At 47.4% G+C, this 18,797-nt stretch overlaps 6 protein-coding genes and 2 non-coding genes across 8 annotated transcripts; 3 read left to right on the top strand and 5 right to left on the bottom strand.

Moving 5' to 3' along the window:
* The first annotated feature begins 247 nt into the window (after positions 1 to 247).
* JR316_0001377 lies at positions 248 to 333 on the top strand. The gene has a single exon. It is a non-coding gene; the product is annotated as a tRNA-Thr (tRNA).
* Positions 334 to 1,163: 830 nt separating this feature from the next.
* On the bottom strand, positions 1,164 to 2,065 carry JR316_0001378 (ATP-dependent kinase-like protein notR'; the record flags this gene model as incomplete). The annotated part of the gene is made up of 3 exons (XM_047887185.1): positions 1,164 to 1,243; positions 1,313 to 1,950; positions 2,013 to 2,065. The coding sequence occupies 3 exons, from the start codon at positions 2,063 to 2,065 to the stop codon at positions 1,164 to 1,166; spliced, it is 771 nt and encodes a 256-aa protein (XP_047754931.1).
* Positions 2,066 to 2,427: 362 nt separating this feature from the next.
* Positions 2,428 to 6,442, top strand: JR316_0001379 (uncharacterized protein; the record flags this gene model as incomplete). Its single annotated transcript, XM_047887186.1, has 10 exons — positions 2,428 to 2,474; positions 2,537 to 2,587; positions 2,674 to 2,895; positions 2,950 to 3,117; positions 3,202 to 3,341; positions 3,395 to 3,738; positions 3,795 to 3,925; positions 3,988 to 6,041; positions 6,149 to 6,328; positions 6,405 to 6,442. 10 exons carry the CDS (start codon positions 2,428 to 2,430, stop codon positions 6,440 to 6,442), a joined length of 3,375 nt encoding a protein of 1,124 aa, XP_047754932.1.
* A 1,087-nt stretch (positions 6,443 to 7,529) lies between these two features.
* JR316_0001380 (uncharacterized protein) lies at positions 7,530 to 9,116 on the top strand (the record flags this gene model as incomplete). Its single annotated transcript, XM_047887187.1, has 4 exons — positions 7,530 to 8,206; positions 8,273 to 8,300; positions 8,364 to 8,391; positions 8,464 to 9,116. 4 exons carry the CDS (start codon positions 7,530 to 7,532, stop codon positions 9,114 to 9,116), a joined length of 1,386 nt encoding a protein of 461 aa, XP_047754933.1.
* A 495-nt stretch (positions 9,117 to 9,611) lies between these two features.
* Positions 9,612 to 9,732, bottom strand: JR316_0001381. The gene has a single exon. It is a non-coding gene; the product is annotated as a tRNA-Thr (tRNA).
* A 599-nt stretch (positions 9,733 to 10,331) lies between these two features.
* JR316_0001382 (putative peroxygenase 3) lies at positions 10,332 to 11,277 on the bottom strand (the record flags this gene model as incomplete). The annotated part of the gene is made up of 6 exons (XM_047887188.1): positions 10,332 to 10,376; positions 10,449 to 10,553; positions 10,609 to 10,770; positions 10,844 to 10,910; positions 10,995 to 11,072; positions 11,144 to 11,277. 6 exons carry the CDS (start codon positions 11,275 to 11,277, stop codon positions 10,332 to 10,334), a joined length of 591 nt encoding a protein of 196 aa, XP_047754934.1.
* Positions 11,278 to 12,233: 956 nt separating this feature from the next.
* On the bottom strand, positions 12,234 to 14,712 carry JR316_0001383 (uncharacterized protein; the record flags this gene model as incomplete). Its single annotated transcript, XM_047887189.1, has 9 exons — positions 12,234 to 13,144; positions 13,201 to 13,260; positions 13,315 to 13,478; positions 13,536 to 13,604; positions 13,656 to 13,734; positions 13,790 to 14,054; positions 14,175 to 14,270; positions 14,423 to 14,596; positions 14,635 to 14,712. The coding sequence occupies 9 exons, from the start codon at positions 14,710 to 14,712 to the stop codon at positions 12,234 to 12,236; spliced, it is 1,896 nt and encodes a 631-aa protein (XP_047754935.1).
* A 218-nt stretch (positions 14,713 to 14,930) lies between these two features.
* Positions 14,931 to 18,268, bottom strand: JR316_0001384 (Chromatin structure-remodeling complex subunit rsc1; the record flags this gene model as incomplete). The annotated part of the gene is made up of 12 exons (XM_047887190.1): positions 14,931 to 14,975; positions 15,098 to 15,120; positions 15,177 to 15,605; positions 15,629 to 16,237; positions 16,309 to 16,360; positions 16,418 to 16,472; positions 16,534 to 16,832; positions 16,887 to 17,015; positions 17,068 to 17,167; positions 17,264 to 17,859; positions 17,910 to 18,074; positions 18,125 to 18,268. 12 exons carry the CDS (start codon positions 18,266 to 18,268, stop codon positions 14,931 to 14,933), a joined length of 2,646 nt encoding a protein of 881 aa, XP_047754936.1.
* Between the last annotated feature and the right edge of the window lie 529 nt (positions 18,269 to 18,797).

Consider the following 18,797-nt stretch of genomic DNA (forward strand, 5'->3'; position numbering starts at 1 on the left):
TGACCACAACGTCGAACTGATGTGCAAAGAGTATCGCCATTGTCTCGAGCCAGCAGCGGATTCAGTGAAAGAAATCCAGCGCGTGTATCTTCCAAGGGTTTGAATGTCACGACACTAGATGGTTCATGTTAGAGAAAAGAATAAGTGAAACGACAAGAAGGACAAGTGCGAGTCAAATTTGAGTCTTTGACTGGGCCTCGGGAGTTGCCTTGCGGGGCATAATTGCAAAATAGGAAACCCAACTATGTCCCGCTTAGCTCAGCGGTAGAGCGCGTCACTAGTAACCATCACGTGGTTATGACGAGGTCAGTCGTTCAAATCGGCTAGTGGGAATCTATTTTTGGCGCTCGCTGTTTCATAGTGTATGGACACCCAGACTATGAAAGGCTTTCATTTAGCGCACAGATGATGTCGCTTCCGTCATCTGGATTCCGTGCTTTTTTAAATAGTAGAAGGCGATCTGTCTATGGTACTTAGTAAGTTACTCTATTTCCCAGAGTTCTATTTCCCAGAGTTGTCATCGAAGAGAGATTTTCAACCGACAAATCTATCTTCTGAGTAGAAATGCACTGCAATAATCAATAGTTGTAGATCAACCACATAGTTAGATTGGTATATTTTATGTCATTATGGAGATGCCATATCATCGCAATGCGCATACAAGATGAAAATACAAAGAAGAACAGTTTTGATGAGACCCTTCGATTTCATTTCCATCATGTCTGACACTGAGGCTTCTCATCAAATCAAACCATACACTTGCTAGAAATACGGGTAGATTAAGTCGCTAACAAGGATCTGGAACTCATTATTGTAATCAAGCTTGGACCGAAAGCATCTCGTCTTCATTACAGACAGCGCCAGAAACTTAGCCTCAAGAATCGAACCTGCTAGCTGAAGTACTAAAAGATCCGTTCCGGCTTCGCAGTAATTGGCGCCTAGAGCAGAGGATGTAACCAGGCTGTACGAGTACTAGGTGCACTTTTCTACTTTAACTTACCGCGACGCAGTCAATTCCGATTATCTGATTTAATGCAACTTACCTGGCTGGAACTTTTGACGGAGTCCGGGCAGCCGATTTATCTCGGTGCGCGCTATTGCACCAATGATGATAGTTAGTAGGCTAGCTAAGGAAACATAGTGTCGTCGTCTAAAAACGATCATCACCTAACTGATGTTGAGATGGGCTTGCTCTGGATGACCCTAGTCGGCTTTAACAAGTTAGAAACGATAAACTCGCCATCTACCGACAAGCGTATCTCATGAGTACGCAGGGCGATTCCTTGTGATAATGAAATAATGAGAAACCTACTGGGCAAGTCGTTGAGATCGGCCCTCTTCTCGGCTTCAATCGTATTTTCTGTGATCCCTGTGAGCACATGGCGTACAGCCAACCTCCTCCTGGCTTCGGCTTTATCAACTTCGATGAACCATCTCTCATCCAATAGGAGGCCACCTTCACTCCAAGGTGGAATGGACAGGAACACATATAATCCTTCTATAATCACAATTCGATGATAAGGGTGTATAGACACTGCGTCCAGGGTTGGGTCCTTCAAAGCATGATCGAAAGAAGGTGCTGTGATTACACCAGCAAAGCTGGTATCGCGAACTTTCTTTAGAAATGTGATGTATGCAGCACCATCAAAGGTCCAGTGAATTCCTCTTCGATCGTGAGCTGTACGTGGGTCAGGAAGAAGGTCCAGTTGAGCACGGGAAAGGTGCCATCCATCAAGTCCAACAAGGATGGCTTGCTCGTGCTCGGGGAAACCAATGTCACCACTTGCGTTCTGGATGTTTGCAGGAGTTTCTCCGCTGGTCGTTGAATTGGTAACCCAACGTTCTCTTAGAAGACTGTTGACGCGCTCCACTAATAGATGAGAAAACGTCGATTTCCCGGAGGCTGGTATTCCTGCTATTCCTACAATGAGACGCTGCGCAGCAGGCGTGCTTGTGGAGATGCATGCATTATTGCGGTTCTATATAGCAAAGAAATGGTTTAGGTTGCATACCAGTCTAACTTATGGAGCAAGTAGCGCGCCAACTCTTCAACATCTTCCTCCATTACGGGTATAGTTACTGTGCCGATACTCTCTTTCGATGCAGGTGGTGAGAGGATGAGATGGGCTGTGTGAAGAGAGTAAAGCTGTGTTTTAATTGGTTTAGATCTCCGTCTCGGTTCCTATAGGCAGCATCGATAATATGGGAGAAGGCCGATTCAGTTATACAGGGGTAGGTATCGTCGCTTGCACAGCTTGAATTGGATGACCTGCGGTGTGAGGCTCTGACGTGCCATCTGTCACTTATATGTCCAAAAACTTCTCTAAGTATCCTGGAAACATTCTTTGACCGTGACTCCTACTTTTCAACTAATTCTTCTATTGAAACTTTCGGGATCCTATTCAAGAACTACATAATACATTTGTAATGGCGAGCTCCAGCTCAACTAATACCACTGGCAGAGTGTTAAAAAGGTGCGGCGATAGAGATCTTTCTGATATTCTACGATGTCCTGATTGTGGTCGACGCTGGACAGAGCGCACCCCTCTACCATCCAAGACAAATTTCTCGTTGGGTACCAAGGATGGTGAGTGAAAAGTTTCGAGTAGTTAGGTGTAGGGTCTCTCTGAAGATAGGCCTCTCACTTGTCCTCGTCCTTTATCAATGTTATAGGTTTACTTGCCACGGCGATGGAGAACCTGTTGGACCAGGCCACCATGGTTGGCTACACTGGTTCAATTACCCAATACCTGATGGTGGAAGACCCAACACCGATGTCTGGCCAGATGTCTCATCCTACTCCCCCTCCGAACTCTACCCTGCACCAGGGCTCAAGACAAAGGCTGGAGAACCCGTCTTCTTGTTCTCATCGCGCAATGCAAAAACCGTCCAAAGGTACATGGGCGCCCTACAGTAACTGCTATCAATCAATTCATCTCAACTTTATAGGCATTTTCATTGGATGGCCGAACATGGAGTGGACGGTGCGTTCCTGCAGAGATTTGCCGGACAGTGCGACCTCGAAGCTGGCAACGAAGGCATCATGCGTATTCGAGATGAGGTCGGAGAGCGCGTTCGGGAAGCAGCAGAGAAAGAAGGCCGCGTGTTTGCAATTATGTGAGTCCCATTAACAACTGTTCATCTTCTCGGCGCTCCTCGAGCTTTCCCCTGACATATGCCATGATCCATCATCAAACCCAGGTACGACGTGTCAGGCGTAGCTCCAGACCGCATACAACGTATTCTCGAGCGCGATTGGGTGCATCTTATTCGTAATAAAGGTGTCTTGGACAGTCCAAACTACCTTAGGGAGAAAGGGAAGCCTGTCGTCGCACTATGGGGTGCGTTCATTTAGACGTGTATTTCACCTGAACTTGACTTATACATAACGTAGGCTTCGGTTTCGACAACTCTGGACACACACCCGAGCTCGTGCATGCAATAACCCAGTTTTTCCGAGACACGACGCCAGGCGGTGCTTATATCATGGGCGGTACACCTGCGAGTTGGCGAACTGCGGAAGGAGATGCAGATAGGAATCCAAATTTCTTGAATGTATGGCTAAATGACTTTGATGCTATTTCCCCATGGACGATTGGGAGGTATTGTACTGAGCAGGAAGCAGATGGATTTGCAGAGTCAAAGATGAAGGGAGATGTTGACATGATCAAGAGACATAATGACGAAGGTAGAGGAAGAAAGGTGGATTATATTCCAGTAGTATTCCCAGGAGGATCGGTGCGTACAAAGTCTCTGCTGGTGCATATGATACATTGGAATGACACTATGAACAGGGATGTAACTTATCAGAAGGCAAGTGGGGATTCAATAATATCAAACGAAACGGTGGCCGTTTTTTGTGGAAGCAAATATTCAACGCAAAGCGACTCGGAGTTCGTACACTATACGGTGCAATGTGGGATGAGTAAGGAAACCAGTTTGTTTTTTCGACATAATACATGCTGACCCTCCAATGCACCTAAACAGGTACGACGAAGGCACGGCCTTCATGCCTATCGTTGAACATAAACGAGATCTTCCTGAATCAGACAACTATCGATTTATGGCCCTTGATGAGGATGGATATGATGTGCCATCTGATTGGTTCGTCACAACTCTTTGCTTCACATCTCCGCACATATTGATGACATCTTCTGTGCAATACGAAAATAGGTATATGAGGATTTGTGGGTTTGCTGGAGAAGGTTTACGCAGTGAAAGAAGGATACATGAGACGTTTCCAGTGAAAGAATTGCAAGACTATTGGTCTTCGCGTCCCAGGTATGAGGAAGTGAGCCACAAATCTGGCGATTTTGTTTCTGGTCCATCATATGCAGCTGGTAGTGTTGCTGGCGCAGGTGGCAGCGGCGCACCGACAGTTGATGTCGAAGGGCAGAGTTACGCAGAATGGCTTGCGGCGCAGAAGGAAGAAAAGGAGGAACTTCCTCCTCCACCGTATAGTCTTGAAGCTGAAGAGGAACCATCTAGCTCAACTGTAGCTCCTACTAATGCAGCAGCACAAGCGAACGTGTTTGTCCCTGCTGCGACCCCTCTTGGTATGTCATCTGGATCTGCTCCTCTAGCTCCTGTCGGACATACATCAACCGCTACGATGGCAAATGCACCCCAATCTTCCACACCTCACCCTCAGAGTACAGGGTCACTAGCTGCCAATTCGTCAGGGTATGTGAGATCTTCTGATTCTTCCGTCCCTATTGCCAGCGGTCCCGGGGCACCTCAACACCATCAGCAAGATCCAATCGCAAACCTTACGCATGGTTTTGAACGGCAAAGTATCTCAGATTCGGTATATCAAAATAGCGGAGGTGCTGCAATTGGTGGAAATTCATCTGCTGGAACATCTTCACCGACCCATACATCTCACTCGGTGGCTTATGACCATGCACACGCACCTCCTATGCATGTCAGCGGTAGGCATTCGCGTCCTTCTAGTCAATCAGGCACCATTTCCCCGGTTCCGAGACCCTCATCGCAGCAAAATTACCAACATAATTCTCCTGTTTCCTCTGCTGTTCATGTGCGGCCATCAGGTCAGGCTAATGCGACAGGCTCATGGTCTCAAGGCCAGTGGCCGCCTCCAGACTGGAATGTGCGTCCCAATCAGACGGTAAACGCTCCCCCTAGTGTACCTCATTCAACGTACCCAACTCAGTCCGGTGGGGCGAATTTGACGAGGCCTCAGTCGTTCTCTGCTTCTTCAAACGTAGTTGTAGGGGCGTCTCTGCGCCCGAATTCTACGATTAGTGGGCGACCATCCTCGGCAGCTTCTAATCCCATTTCTGCTGGAACCTACACTGGAGCATCTAATTCCGGACACCGTCCAGCGTCTCCCTATTCCAGAACTCAAAGCCCACCTAATACCTATAATTCCACTCCTTATCCCCCGCACTCTGTATCACCGTATCCGCCTAAGCCATCGAACAGTCCCCATCCACCCGGACAGACATCTGCGCCTTACAGCTTCCCCAACGGGCCATCGTACCCACCTACGGCGTCTGCATATTCGGGTGAAGGTGGGACTTCTTATCCTGGACAATCTTCGGGTTCGGGATATCAACCTATGCACGGTTCAAACTATACATGGTCAAGTGGCCCGAGCTCCCATGCATCTCCTCCACACAGCCCACTTGGCGTAAGCGCCTCTTCGTTCCCCGCTCATTCAACGTATTCCCCATCACCGTACAATCCATCACAACCTCCCATACCGCAACAATACACAGGGCCTTCATTCCCTTCCTCTCCTCCAGGAGGATCGAGCCCTTACCAACCTCAGAGTCCCGATGTGTATTTCCCTCAAGCTCAAGCTCCAACTCCTGGCGCTGAAGGGAGCTACTACGGTCACAGCAACAATGTGAGCAGTGGTATCAGTATGCCTACAAGCTCCCCGTCTGCGTATCCCTACCCTTCACAATACGGGTCGTCTACACCGTCTTTCCCTGGACCAAACGGACCGTCTAATTTTGAGTATCCACAACCGGCGACATCTTCTGCTGCGTGGGGCCCCCCGTCTCTCCCTCCCCGTGAGCAGTCTTTTCTTTCTCTCTATGTAACAACCCCCCACGTTTTCTGTTGAATGCTCGTCTTCTTTTTGGGTTATATGATTAATGATTAATCTATTTATTTATAGGTCCTCCTACACATTCTGGGTACGGTAAACCTTCGAATGTGCCTGCCTTTCCTTCTTCTTCGGGAGGCACAAGCTCCGTCAGCAGTGGATTCGGGAAACTCGCATTAAGCGCGGTCGACAAGGTCGCAGGTAAGAAGACGAGAGAGCAGCTCGAAAGTCAGGTCGCCGGTATCGCTCAAAGTGAGTACCCCTTCGTTTTTTTTTCTACTTTTTCCAGAGTTCAGTATTAAGTGCTGACTTCGCTGTTATCGATTAGCTGGAAATAAGCTGTTCAACAAGTATATAAATAAATAAATTACGATGGATTGCGATAAGGTAGGCTTTGCACGGACCCGATCGACTCTTTTTTTTTTCGCTTTAGTTCAGGGATCGGTTAGATATTCTATCGCGGCGACTATTTTCTGCTCGTTCGGAAGCGCAGTTCGTGTACTGCATTCTACCTGCACGATGTGATAGATAACCCTTTTCTTTGCGTCAGTTAGACATGGAAAACCTTCGATCCATTTTTATGACAATGAATGTTCTATTAAGTGTCTAGGTTGGCGAGTGATATTGTAAAACTGTGAAATCACATTGCTATGTCGCTAAAAGCTTTGTCTGTTGGTTGTTGTTGTCGATAACACGCATCGATTAGACTGCATGGTCCTTGAATTTTCTTGAAGTCAACGGCCATACATTCCCGTTGACAGTAAATTGACGCGGGATAATATGAAGTCAACAAACCCTGGCTCATGGTAATAAGGTTTAAAGGCACGGTATTTGATAAATTGACGCCTCAGCAACGATGAGGTAAAAGAAGAATGGATGGTAGTGGACGGACAGCAATACATACAAAACGGCTTGGACAAAAGAAAGAAAAAGTCCTGGGGTGCCTTTGGAGGAGACCTCATTGTTTCTTTCTGGGTGCCATTGTTCTAGAAACCAGAGATCCGTGAGCTGCTTTGCGATGCAGCGCCTGCTGTCAATCAACATGTGTAAAAACATGAGGAGTACCATAAAAGTGGATGGGGTTGGTACACAAGGGGAAATCGAGCTGGAGAGAGGCATATGATCACAAGTATGGATAGATATCAGATGAAGAATAGACCGGATGGTTACAGATTGGTTAGACTGCATAGACTCCTATGAATGTGAAGCAAGTTTGATCGTATCTGAAGCTGAAGAGTCGTGCGAAAGGGAAGGCTCAGAGAAAGGCCCGGTTCGGACTGAGCTCCGCGACGGTCTACGTAAAGACTGAGCGAAGGTCAATTGCTCAATGGCAGGTGCCTGGACTTCCGAAATTCACATCTCGTTCGCATGAAGAGACGTATTGGATCGGAAAAAAATATATAACATCAAGTCAAGCTCGATTTCACCTCCCGCTTTTTTCGACGCTGTTACGATGCATACACAATACGCCGTTCCCCCACATCACAACTACTACTCCTCCCAAACTTTCTATCACGAGGCATATCTTTCGTCAAATGATGCACAAAATATCGCAAACTTCTCCAGAGGATCATCCTTAGCTTACCAACAAAACTATCCTTACTTGCTTGACCGCGGAGAGCACTCCAGACTATGCACTTCAGGTCTTGTGGACTCTACTGCTGACGCCACCGGCTTGGGATTCGCCGGGAACTCTCTGGTTACCACTGGTGCCTTTGCAGGCGCCGAGGATATAGCAAGCTACAACCAGCAGCCGTGGGACTGGAGTAGTGCCCCTGAGGGAGAAACAAACGCGTCCTCTTCGCCTATCTATGCCTCACCGTCTGCTGAGGATGCGTACTTCAGGATTTCTAAAACGCCGGCAGATCATGAATCTAGTCTTCGTTCTCCAGCGCCTCAGCTTCCAACTCCTGCAGCAATGGCTATCCTCCTTAATCCGAATGGCCGATCTGAAGCAGAACCATCGCAGCCTGGTTGCCAATTCCCTCTTCCCTCCGAACTCGTCGCCAACCGCTCACCCGCCACAGCTAAATCCAATCGTCTCGTGGAACAGGTGGTTGCTAGCCAGGAAGGTATTCCTGAATCAATATCGCGGGAGAAGAAACATGCATGCACCATGTGCCATAAACGGTGAGCTAGAGGCGTATCCATTTACCATAAATGCAGCCTGTTGATCGTTCGCTCCCAAAACCCCAGCTTCGATCGCCCTTCTACACTTCGTAAAGTAAGATATTCACCTGATGATTTCAAACTTTCTTGCGTTTATAACTTATACTTTTTGATACAGCATCTTCTGGTACACACCGGAGAGAAAGGTATGTCGCGTTGGAATTTTAAAATACTCGTTACGCGTCCTGACAGCGTTCTCCTGCCCCTGCCTTCCTTAGCTTTTGTGTGTGATATTTGTGGTCGCCGATTTGGAGTCGCTTCCAATTTGAACAGACACGTCAAGCGTTGCGCCTTAAAACCTGTTAACACCCCTTCTCCATCAAAGTCCACTGCTGATTCCCCCACTGATACCATGAATTCTTCGATTCCCAATCCCTCAACCCCAACCACTTCGTCTGCAGAAAGCGGTGCACAAGGCCAAGAGCTCAGACGAGCAACCCGTATACATTCAAGCGCTCTCACTGCATCAAGAAGCTCTGCTCATTCCATGAACCCCGCTCATAATTCCAGAGTTTCTGGAGAAATACCCTCGGTCAGGGCACCCAAGCACCCAACCCAGAAACGCCGCCGACGCGCGCCTTCGCCTTCGCAATGGGTCCCCATCACTCTCCAGAATCTTAACCTTTCGTCCGAAGACCTCCACCGCGCGACATGCGTTCCGTTGCCCCCTGTTCGACGCAATTACCCGAAAGAGGAGCGCGATTCCTGGGATGAGAACGTCGGAGTCTCCCCTTATCACCCGATTTCATGGACCGGGACGCTCCCTGGTCCGGGTTTAGGCCACGGGATCGGTTTGGGAGGAAAAGACCTCAAGAACATGGAATTCGGCGGCAGAGGAGGTGTTATCCTAGGCCGTGTGCTCGTTTGTTGACCACCACCACTGACCTTAGAACGTCATCCTGTTAGCATATCTTGCACCAACATATCGTCTCGTACATCACTGGGCTACTATATTGGACCCCTTCAGATACCCTCTCGATTTCCACGACCATAAATAACGAAACTGATGAAACTATGGTGGATCTTGGTTACTTCTTTTCCTCGCTCAGACGGGCGTTATAGAGGACCCTTTCATATATCCATCTCCACATCACATTTTCTTGCCCTCTTATCCTCACTCAATTCTCTATCCTGCGGATGTCTATCGGTTATTGTTGGTTAGAACTTAGCGTATTGCCATTCTATACATGGATGGTTACTTTGTTGGACTACTATCTTCTATCAAAATTGACTGTCAATATGAACGTGTTTGTACACTCGAAAAAATCGAAGAAATAAGCCGTTAAAATAGACTAAATCTTAAACCGTCAAGCTTTCGACGCTCAACAGTCACTGCAGACAGCTTGTCCATTTACGCAAAAATGCATTCCCACTAGCCGATTTGAACGACTGACCTCGTCATATCCTGAAATGGAAGAATCCCTAATTTGGAAGTTGAATATCCTCGTGATTACTAGTGACGCGCTCTACCGCTGAGCTAAGCGGGACATACAATCCTTGTCTAAATATAACGACAACAGGCTCTGCTTCAGGGTGAGTTTCAGCGTACTTCTCATTGATAGAACTTTTTGCCTGTTACGTCGTGAGTCCTTCTTTAAACTCGAAGGCGGATGCAAAGTCCTCAATGGATCATGGATTTAATCATTGTGAGGCTAACTCTAACAAGGGATTCAGAAACCAACGCTGATCCGAGATCACCGCAAGGTCTTCATGGATCATTCGTGGAGCATCCCAATTTTTGATTATGACCATTACTCAGAAGTAGTCACACACATTCTTTAATGCCACTTGACGAGTGGAAGATGTGTGCGCTTAAAATGGATAGGATGCTGTATCGTTTGGAGCTAGCTGTTTCCAGGATTGACTACTCTACGAATCATTGCTTTGAAAACATAAGCGCCCGTGATTTCAATTCAGGAGCACAGCTGGTAATTGCTATAACGGCATCCAATGTTCTCAATCCTACATATTAAATATCGATCTGGTATACAAACTGTGAAATAGTCCCTGTACATGATATCTATAGTCTAGAAGTGTGCTTTGGAATAGTTATTCTTTCCGCCTCCAGCGACGCGAGGTAAAAGGCTTAATACTTTGGCTTTTTGCCAGAAACTCTATAGAACAACGATCCCTATAAATGAAGGACCATAAATTATCAGAGACATTTCATATCATTACTGTCCTGTCAGATAAATGGACTCACATTATAGATAGCTTTCACATCCTCCTTTCTCATGCCTCGACCATCGACTGGCCAAAGGAGGAGATATGTAGAAAGCCATTCAAACACGGCAGAAAACCAGCCAAACTGACAGGAATGATAAGCAGCAAGTTTGAATGCAAAATATGTTAAGCGAACTGACAGGATCGTATGGGTTTCGATTCCCGTGAACCATTCTGACACCCTCAGTGAACGTAAGGTGGGTATGCGGTTCAGTGGAATACATGTTGAAAATGTATTCGAACCTATTGTCATCGAACTCGCCGAGTGTGGTGTAGACACCAGAATCTGATCCATGCTTTGCCTGACATCAAAGGTACGGTTAGAACAGTTGGAATCATAACGCCTGTCAGTGGAGCGGTCAAAAAGGTACGTACCCTATGCATGTACTTTACTTTCAAGCGGAAAAAAGGGTCGGGAAGGATGCTTCCCCAGGTTATGTAACTGTAAAAACAAACAAACGCATGGCGGGTTACGAGATTTAGGCGATCAGAGGCGGTCATTGTCATGAGATATGTTCACACTTACGAGAACCCGCTATGAATAACAAGCATCGCCAGAATGGAGAGCAACACGCCGAACTTGAGTTCTCGAAATCCTCTATATCTGTCAGTGATTTACGTGAGTTTCGATATGAAATCGCTGTTGGCGCCCAAGTAAAAATGGAATTTTCGTACGTATCACCAGGCCAAATAATACCATCATCGTCCCTGTCGAAAAAGGCGACGTGGGCTTGGAGGGCAGTGTTGTGCTTGCCAACCTCAAATCCTGTTCCAGGGGCTGCTGAAGGACCATCCACTGGGGCGACCATTATGAGAATTACAGGTACTGGTGCCAAAAGTTAAAACACAAGGGGGCTACAACACTGTTTTTCACGAAGGAACCGTGCTATATACTATAAATAATGACGTCACGGTTAATGAACAATTGACATCAGGCTGACATTGATGATCGGCCCCAGTCCATACTGCACTGTCGAGTTGATGTACAGACTGGACATCGATGCCATGCTAGACACCATGGGCTTATTCTATCAGTGCCTAGTACATGTATGATCGATTTCATCTGCTATATTATTTCCAATTTGAAGGTGGAAAGCTTCAAATCGTTTTTGACTATTAGTATTACCATCCCCATATAACATTGACATCAAACTGACAACAGTATGTACTCGGTTCGTGCCTGCGGAAGTTAAGGCAACTAAAGCTGGGAGACCTGCATCGCGTGTAAGCCTCGACAAGATAATTAGATCGAGAAATTCCCAATATCGCTCTGTCGGCGAACGCATTTAATCCTACAACCACGAGGGCATCATCTTTCATTCACATAGCCATGCGTTGCTTTTTTCGAAAATACCTTTAATCACAGTATTTTTTACACAATGATAGCAGCATGCATCAAATCAATGATTTTCTCCCGCCTGAAGATGTCGGGCCCTTACTCCGTCATGATCAGCTATTAGATATCATGATATTATTCTATTTTCAGTGTTAACTAAGGGATGATAGATTGCAGCAAGTATAGGTGAGTATTACTTGAATATATACAGTGACTTGGCCAGAAAGAGAGAATGCTGGGATCATTCCTGATTGATACAGTCCATCGTAAAGATAATCACGATTTCTACTAATACAAAAATGACAGGCAATCGTACAGAGTGTGTTTACAAAAGGATCGAAAAATAGATGATGTCCATGCGAAAGAGGGGTGACTGTATGACCAGAATCCCTAATAAAGATAGATGAAGCAAACAAAGCAAGACATATTTTAGGCGATGTCCCGGCCGCTGATAGATTCGCTCCCCGACGGATGCCGTTTTGAATCGTTGGAAGCGCTGACTTGGCGGCCATGGCCGGGTGTATTGGCACGGTTGCTGGTAGATTCATTGTTGGTTACAGGCAGCTGCCCAGATATGTTAGCCATACCCGAAGCACTAGAGTTTGGACTATGGGCGGGTGTCGTCCGCGCTCCGTGGTTTCTGCTTGATGTAAGAGACTGGAGGGTGTCGCTAGACGCTTGTTTACCTCGGTGGGCGGGTCGATTACCACCGTTTCGTGAAGATTCCGAATAGGCTGGTGGATTATATCGTCCTGTTCTTTGGCTTTGGCTGGGCGTGGTCGGACGAGTGACATCCATTCTCATTCCTCCGACCGGAGGAGCAGAAGGAGAGTCATATATCGGGAATCCACTGCCGTTTGATTGTTTTCTGTCGTGACCGATATTTGCCTGTTGTGGTGGAGTAACGAATGGTTCGATTACATCTTCAACGCGATTACCGGGAGGTGGTGAAGTGGTCACGGGTGGGGTAACTGGAGGTAGATTTGTCGCTCCGTAAGGGGCAGCGGTGGGCGCGACTGAGCTCATGAAAGGAACAGACCGCACGCTGGTGTTATGAGTAAAGATTGTGGGGCTCGTCGGAGGTCTGAAAGGTGCAGATCCAAGGGTAGTATATGCTTGGGAGGAAGTAGTAACATCTGACATCGAGCGCATGTGGCCAGGCATGCCTGAGAGCGGAACAGTGCCAGGAGCAGACTTTCGTTGTCGGCGAAGGATGTAGAGCGCAGCGGCGACGGCGGCAGCGATAACTACCAAACCTCCGATGACACCTCCGACTATTGCACCCACATTTGTTGATTTTTTGTTAGAAGGAGGAGGAGCCTGACCTAAGTCGGCGTGATCTGCTCGAATGATGAATATTGAGGACGATTGAGAGAATACAAACGTCAACACTGACTTTCTCTAGCTATCTGCTGTGCGCTTGCAACATTGAACTGTCTGCTGGGCCAGGTCGTGGCTAAATAATACATGTAAGGGAGATCTTGGCCTAGATAAGGCAAATATGACTTACGATCTGTCCCAGCCCAGAATGGTATAGTAAGATCGGTAGGAAGCGTGTAGTTGGAAGGGAAGTATCTATTGGTGGAGTCAGTCAAATTGGGGATGTCTAAAAACGACCAAAATACGCACGTAGTAGACAGTTTTCCAGAGCACATAGAAGAATAATCATCCCACCTAACCAAACGCAAAGTTAATGTTTGAAGGTATGCTGATTTTTAGACAAGGTCCTACATTGCGACAGTCGAAGTTGCATTTTGGCACATAGTACATGCACTAATCAGGTTATAGGAAGCCCATGAACTTTGAAAATAGTCAACAGAGCAATTCACTGCTAGAATAGTGCCTTCATACCATGTACATAACGTTGCGGTACCAGCACTCGGATCGGGATTGTTGTATCGACCAGAGGTGAGGGAAGGGATAACCCAATCTATTGAATTTTTTTAATGCGACAAGCCAAGTATGTGAACACAGATCAAACTTACTGCCGCCATTACAGAGTGCGTCCAACTGAGCAACAACTTGACACGGTGATGCGTTGTGCGCATTGTCCATCCAAACAAAATCCTTAGTGCATGTCGCCGTGGTTTGCCCGGCCCGTCGTTGTAGACCACCTACGCCATACCCGAGAACAAGGGATGTCGAAGCAGCCAGCGTGCAGAGAATTGACAGCATCGCAGTCGTCGATTTCGCAGTGGTCTGTGAGGGTTCCGAGCAGAAAGGACCAGGCTGATAAAGCGAAGCCAGGGGCTATAATATGCTCTGTATAAACATGTGAGTTTTACGGTGTTCTGTGTGAGAAGATTTACTTCGCAGCCAATCGAGATCTAGGTAGGCGCCCTGTCGTGCCGTTGTGCTAAATGCAGATACGCGGCAAGGCCAAGCGATGGCACCGCCTAGGTCATCGGCACCTCCGACATTTGTCTGGATCAATGCACCCCATGCGGCAAAGTATTCACCCAAGGTCTAAAAATTCTTTTGCCGAAGAGGAATGTCCATGCATGGTTCTTGGGTTCTTCATTTTGCAAAGAAAACGGCAGCTGACAATCAATTAAAAAAGGGAGACCGTGTTAGATTGTTACTGGAGTAAATGTATTTTTTTAAAAAGCAGGACTTACGGACCCGTCGTCATAGTTTGCATATTTTCTCCTCAGTTGCGTCCGGGCGGCACAGCGACGCAGAGCGACAATCCACCATTTTATTGCATCCCCGATATTAACCGAAACTGATAGCCGCGATTTGAATTTCAGCACGTCCGCCGACGGTTTAAAAGTTCTCGACAGCACGTTCTCCTAAGGATAAACAAGTCAAGCTAGGAGCATGAACCTACCAAACCTAGATTAATAACCTCTGAATCGTACGTCGAAAGGACCATCGAATCGTTTTCAATGAGCTTTCGACGCAGCATGATGTCGCGTATTCAAGCTAAAAACCTCCTGAAACATTACAGATACCTCAAACTGTTTCATTGGAACGTATGCTACCCATTGGAGTCAGTGCCCGCTGGAGGGCGGTCAATCTGCCAACGAGCAACTCAAATCTGGTAGGTCATCACGGTCATCTGTGTTGGTCACCGGTTTCCGGGGAAGCGTTAGCAGCGCCATCCCGACCTAAACCGGGGAATGATTAGATCTTTTTGCTTGCCGTCATCATGGAGGTGGCTTGCCAATCCTGATAAGATATTGATACATTACTGAACCAAAATCACAAACATGGGGTAACAACAACATGAAATCAGTTGCGTCTAACATACTAGAATTAGAATAAGCAAATATAAAGTATAATCAACATACAAAGCGCGCGCGGCGTTGCAAATCTGAATCTCGCAAAGAATTAAATGAACAAGGGGAACGGATGCCGTGTTTGATCAACGCGCATCAAGAGCCATTTCCTTCCAGACGGCTTGCATCGTCTCCATCACAGTGGGTGCGACGTAGGTACGCGCGCGTTTCGCAGCTTGGCTTGAATCTTCTTCACAATCCATTTTGTCGTCGCTCTCGCCAGCTGTATGCCTTTTCTTGCGTTTGGCGGCTAAAAATTCGAGATACGCAAGGCTATGCCGAGGCCCTTTGGCGCGCGCCATATTCAAGGGCGGTGCCGCGAACCATAGGACTTCATTCGTTTCTGGGTCACGGTCGACCAATTTGGCTGTTGTGTTCGGCGAAAGACAACATATATGGCGGTACAGGTCCAGTTCACGCGCAGTATTGACAGGAGCAGACATAGAAAGGGTGAATGCATGGAAAGACATGATCATCAGCTCAAAATACTGCTCCGCACGCCAGAAGAGCTGAAAGTCTTCTGCGTGCGAAAGGAAAACGCACCTGTATCTGGTGGAAGTTTCTCTACCTGTGTGGGACCGCCTATCGAAGCCAATCCCCCCGCTGCTGTAACTACCGACCTGTCAGGACCTATCCGCTGGCTGAATTGCTGCTGCTGTTGATACTGCTGTTGCTGAACATACGGAAGCTGTATGTTTTGATATGTTGATGGATATGCAACGCCACCAGTCACGCTTGCAGCAACTCGCGCGCTATCGGTTCGTGACTTTTTCTTACCATAGGCCCCCTCCTCCATCCCATCCACAAGGTCAGGCGATGGCTCTAAAAGCCCCCCAGGGCCTTTCGGTACGCCTTTCCCACCAGCACCTTTCGAAATGAACGGGCTCGGATGGCGCACGGGATAAACAGTTCTCTCGAATGGGTAGATCGGCATAAATTCGGTGCTCTGTCTGACCTCTTCAGGAACACACGAGTTCCAGTTCTTGATCCTCACAAAGACGCGGTCACGGTCGTTGTACCGCGAATCACACACATACAAGGGGAAGCCGACATACCAGAAGGGCGGTCGAGGCCGTCCTCTGATATGTCGTGCGGTGAATTGACACGCAATTTTTTCGATGATATCTTCCAGAGGATGGTCCGCAAAGTGACCTAGAAAGTTAAGGGGGTGTCGTTTCGGTAAACTTGACAATGATAAAACCGTAGACATGCCGTTAACGTACTTGTTTTGAATACCTCTCCCTCCCAAAACATTCTGTTTGACGGATGGAACGTCTACGTGCAAAAGATTGAGTTTGTGGGACAGACGCTATTTTGGATGTTGTTACCGACCTGCTCGGGTCTATAGTACCATGAGACAGTGATACCTGGGGGCCCTGGTTTGCCACTAAAAACAGCCGCACGAGCGTCAATCAAGCGCATTACGTCCATATTTGCGGAATACCCACAAGTTATCCGACACCCAGCACCTGAAGACCTGCCCAATAATTGGCCGACTGGGATCATCGGGGTTGCTCAAATGCACCCAATCGGCCAATTTGATCTTCCATCCCTTGTAATTCAGCTCGTCAACGAATGTTCGATCTCGTGAGAGAACGCGATGAGTCGTGACGTTCGGGATGCCCTCGCCATCTGACCCATGGACAGGTCTGACGTTTCCTGGGCCAGCTCGAAGCGCCGCAAAGTTTGTATTTGATACATATGGCGCAGCAGGAGGATTGGGAGATGTCAGTGCTTGATACAGACGCTGGGAAATGTTCAGAAACCAGAAGGATTACCACAAAGATGGTGCGATAATTACCTGGAGAAGAAGAGTTCGACCGTATGCTTCTGTGCCAGGGTCATGCCATCGCCGCGCTTTCTCGAAAAGCCGTGCCATATCGTGGTCAAAATCTTTGGCGCTTTTGTAAAGTTTGTGTCTTGTTCGAGTCTGCAAAAAGAAGTCAGAATTTAGAGAAAAGGAAGTCTTCTATATTACGTACTTCTATCTGCTTCAGAGAAATTGGGGAAGTAGATGCGAGGTGCAACGTTGGAGATGATTCTTCGGGCACCGATTCGAGACAGACAGCAAGGCGATTCCCACTAGTGAAAAAAATAAGTCTCTAAATTGTATCGAGGTGTGAATTACTTGCATAATATCTTTGAATGTTTTGAGAGCATGAACGATGTCCGACAAACGTTCCTTTATTATCCATTGAGAACAAAGTCATATCGATGATGGTATAACAATGACGCACAGGTTTAGTATCAGTCATCCAACCCTCCTCTCCAAAACCAGGCCATCTCGGCAGACCTTTCTCCAACTGCTTCACAATCTCTTCACTTTGCGGGTCCCGTTCCGCCTGTAATGCAGCACCATCAGATTCTGCTTCATCAGATTCTGGCGACACGACGTCCACTTCGATTTCAGGCGTCTGACGTTGCGTAGATTTGGGGCGAATGGGCACGGGTTTTGAGTAGGCATAATTGGAAGTACTCGCACTGGCTGTCGGCTGAGGTTGGGTCTGAGAGGCTGGTGTTGTTGTGCGTGCTGCTGTGGCAGCAACAGGTAATGGAGCTGGTGTTGGGGGCGCCGGCGTTGAAGGAGCCGGTGTCGGTGCTGCCGGTGTCGATGTTTTCACTTCCTTGGCCCCTGTCGATGATGGCTTCACTTCCTTTGCTCCTGCGGTGGTATCTTCTGCTACCCCATGTACCTTTTGTGCGGAGGAAGGTGGGGGAGAAGAACGTGTAGTTGGAAGCACTGTGCGTTTCTTCCATTCTGCCTCCAAGATATCCTAGCCCTGCAACCTCAGCACAAATACGGAGCGTATAAACGGGCACCTACTTTTAGTGTCTGCGCGTCCAATGCAATCTGGCTGTCGGACTCATTGTAGAATAACGCGTTCCAGAAAACAAGCGAGAGATCGGTGTATACATCTGTCGCTTCCTTGTATCTTCCTTTCGCCACGCCTGATTGGATATTCTTCAAGCACCTGGGCTCAGGTATAACCTGCACCGGTGTCAGCTTTCCATAAGAGCCTGAATCAGGACGAAACGAACCTCGTAGTACTGCGGCCATGACCCTCGATCAACTAAGTCCATAAACATTGCAGCTAGCTGACGTCTTCCACGGGGTGCCTGTGCAGCCAGAATGGCGCTAATAACCTCTTCAATAGCGGCCTTTTGCGCTGGTGTTACTGGCATTGTCGTTGATGGTTTCGTTTATGTGATAAATGTAGCCGTAAGTCGCGTTGAGTCGCGTTAAATCGAGTCTCGTTTGTGATGTAAGTTAACGTAGAAGATGCATATAACGTTGAAGGAACAGGGAAAATAGTAGAGTCTTCTGAAATCGTGATTCTTTGAATCCTTCACGGACGACGGACAAGAGATGCATTCCTTCTTGACTTGGTGCCATCATCATCGCCAAATTTCCCACGGGTCAAACTAGTAGAAACCATGCATAAATGAAATTCTGAGCCGTTCACAGAACCCCGGTTACGCCAAGTCTCCACAAAAAGTAGGGAAGAAACGCTCAAGGGACGACGAAATAACAACTTCATCAAAAATCCAACGCACCAGATCGACTAACAGCGCCTAACCGAACTGAATCCCCTACACGAAATACTTCCAGAATTCGGAAGACACCGACATTGGAAGACGAAAATACGCACCCACTAAACGTTGAAGCTGAAGTCTGAGTCAAAAGACGTGGATATCGACGCACAACAAACTA

Source organism: Psilocybe cubensis, chromosome 1 (assembly GCF_017499595.1).
Source record: "Psilocybe cubensis strain MGC-MH-2018 chromosome 1, whole genome shotgun sequence".
NCBI classification, from domain to species: domain Eukaryota; kingdom Fungi; phylum Basidiomycota; class Agaricomycetes; order Agaricales; family Agrocybaceae; genus Psilocybe; species Psilocybe cubensis.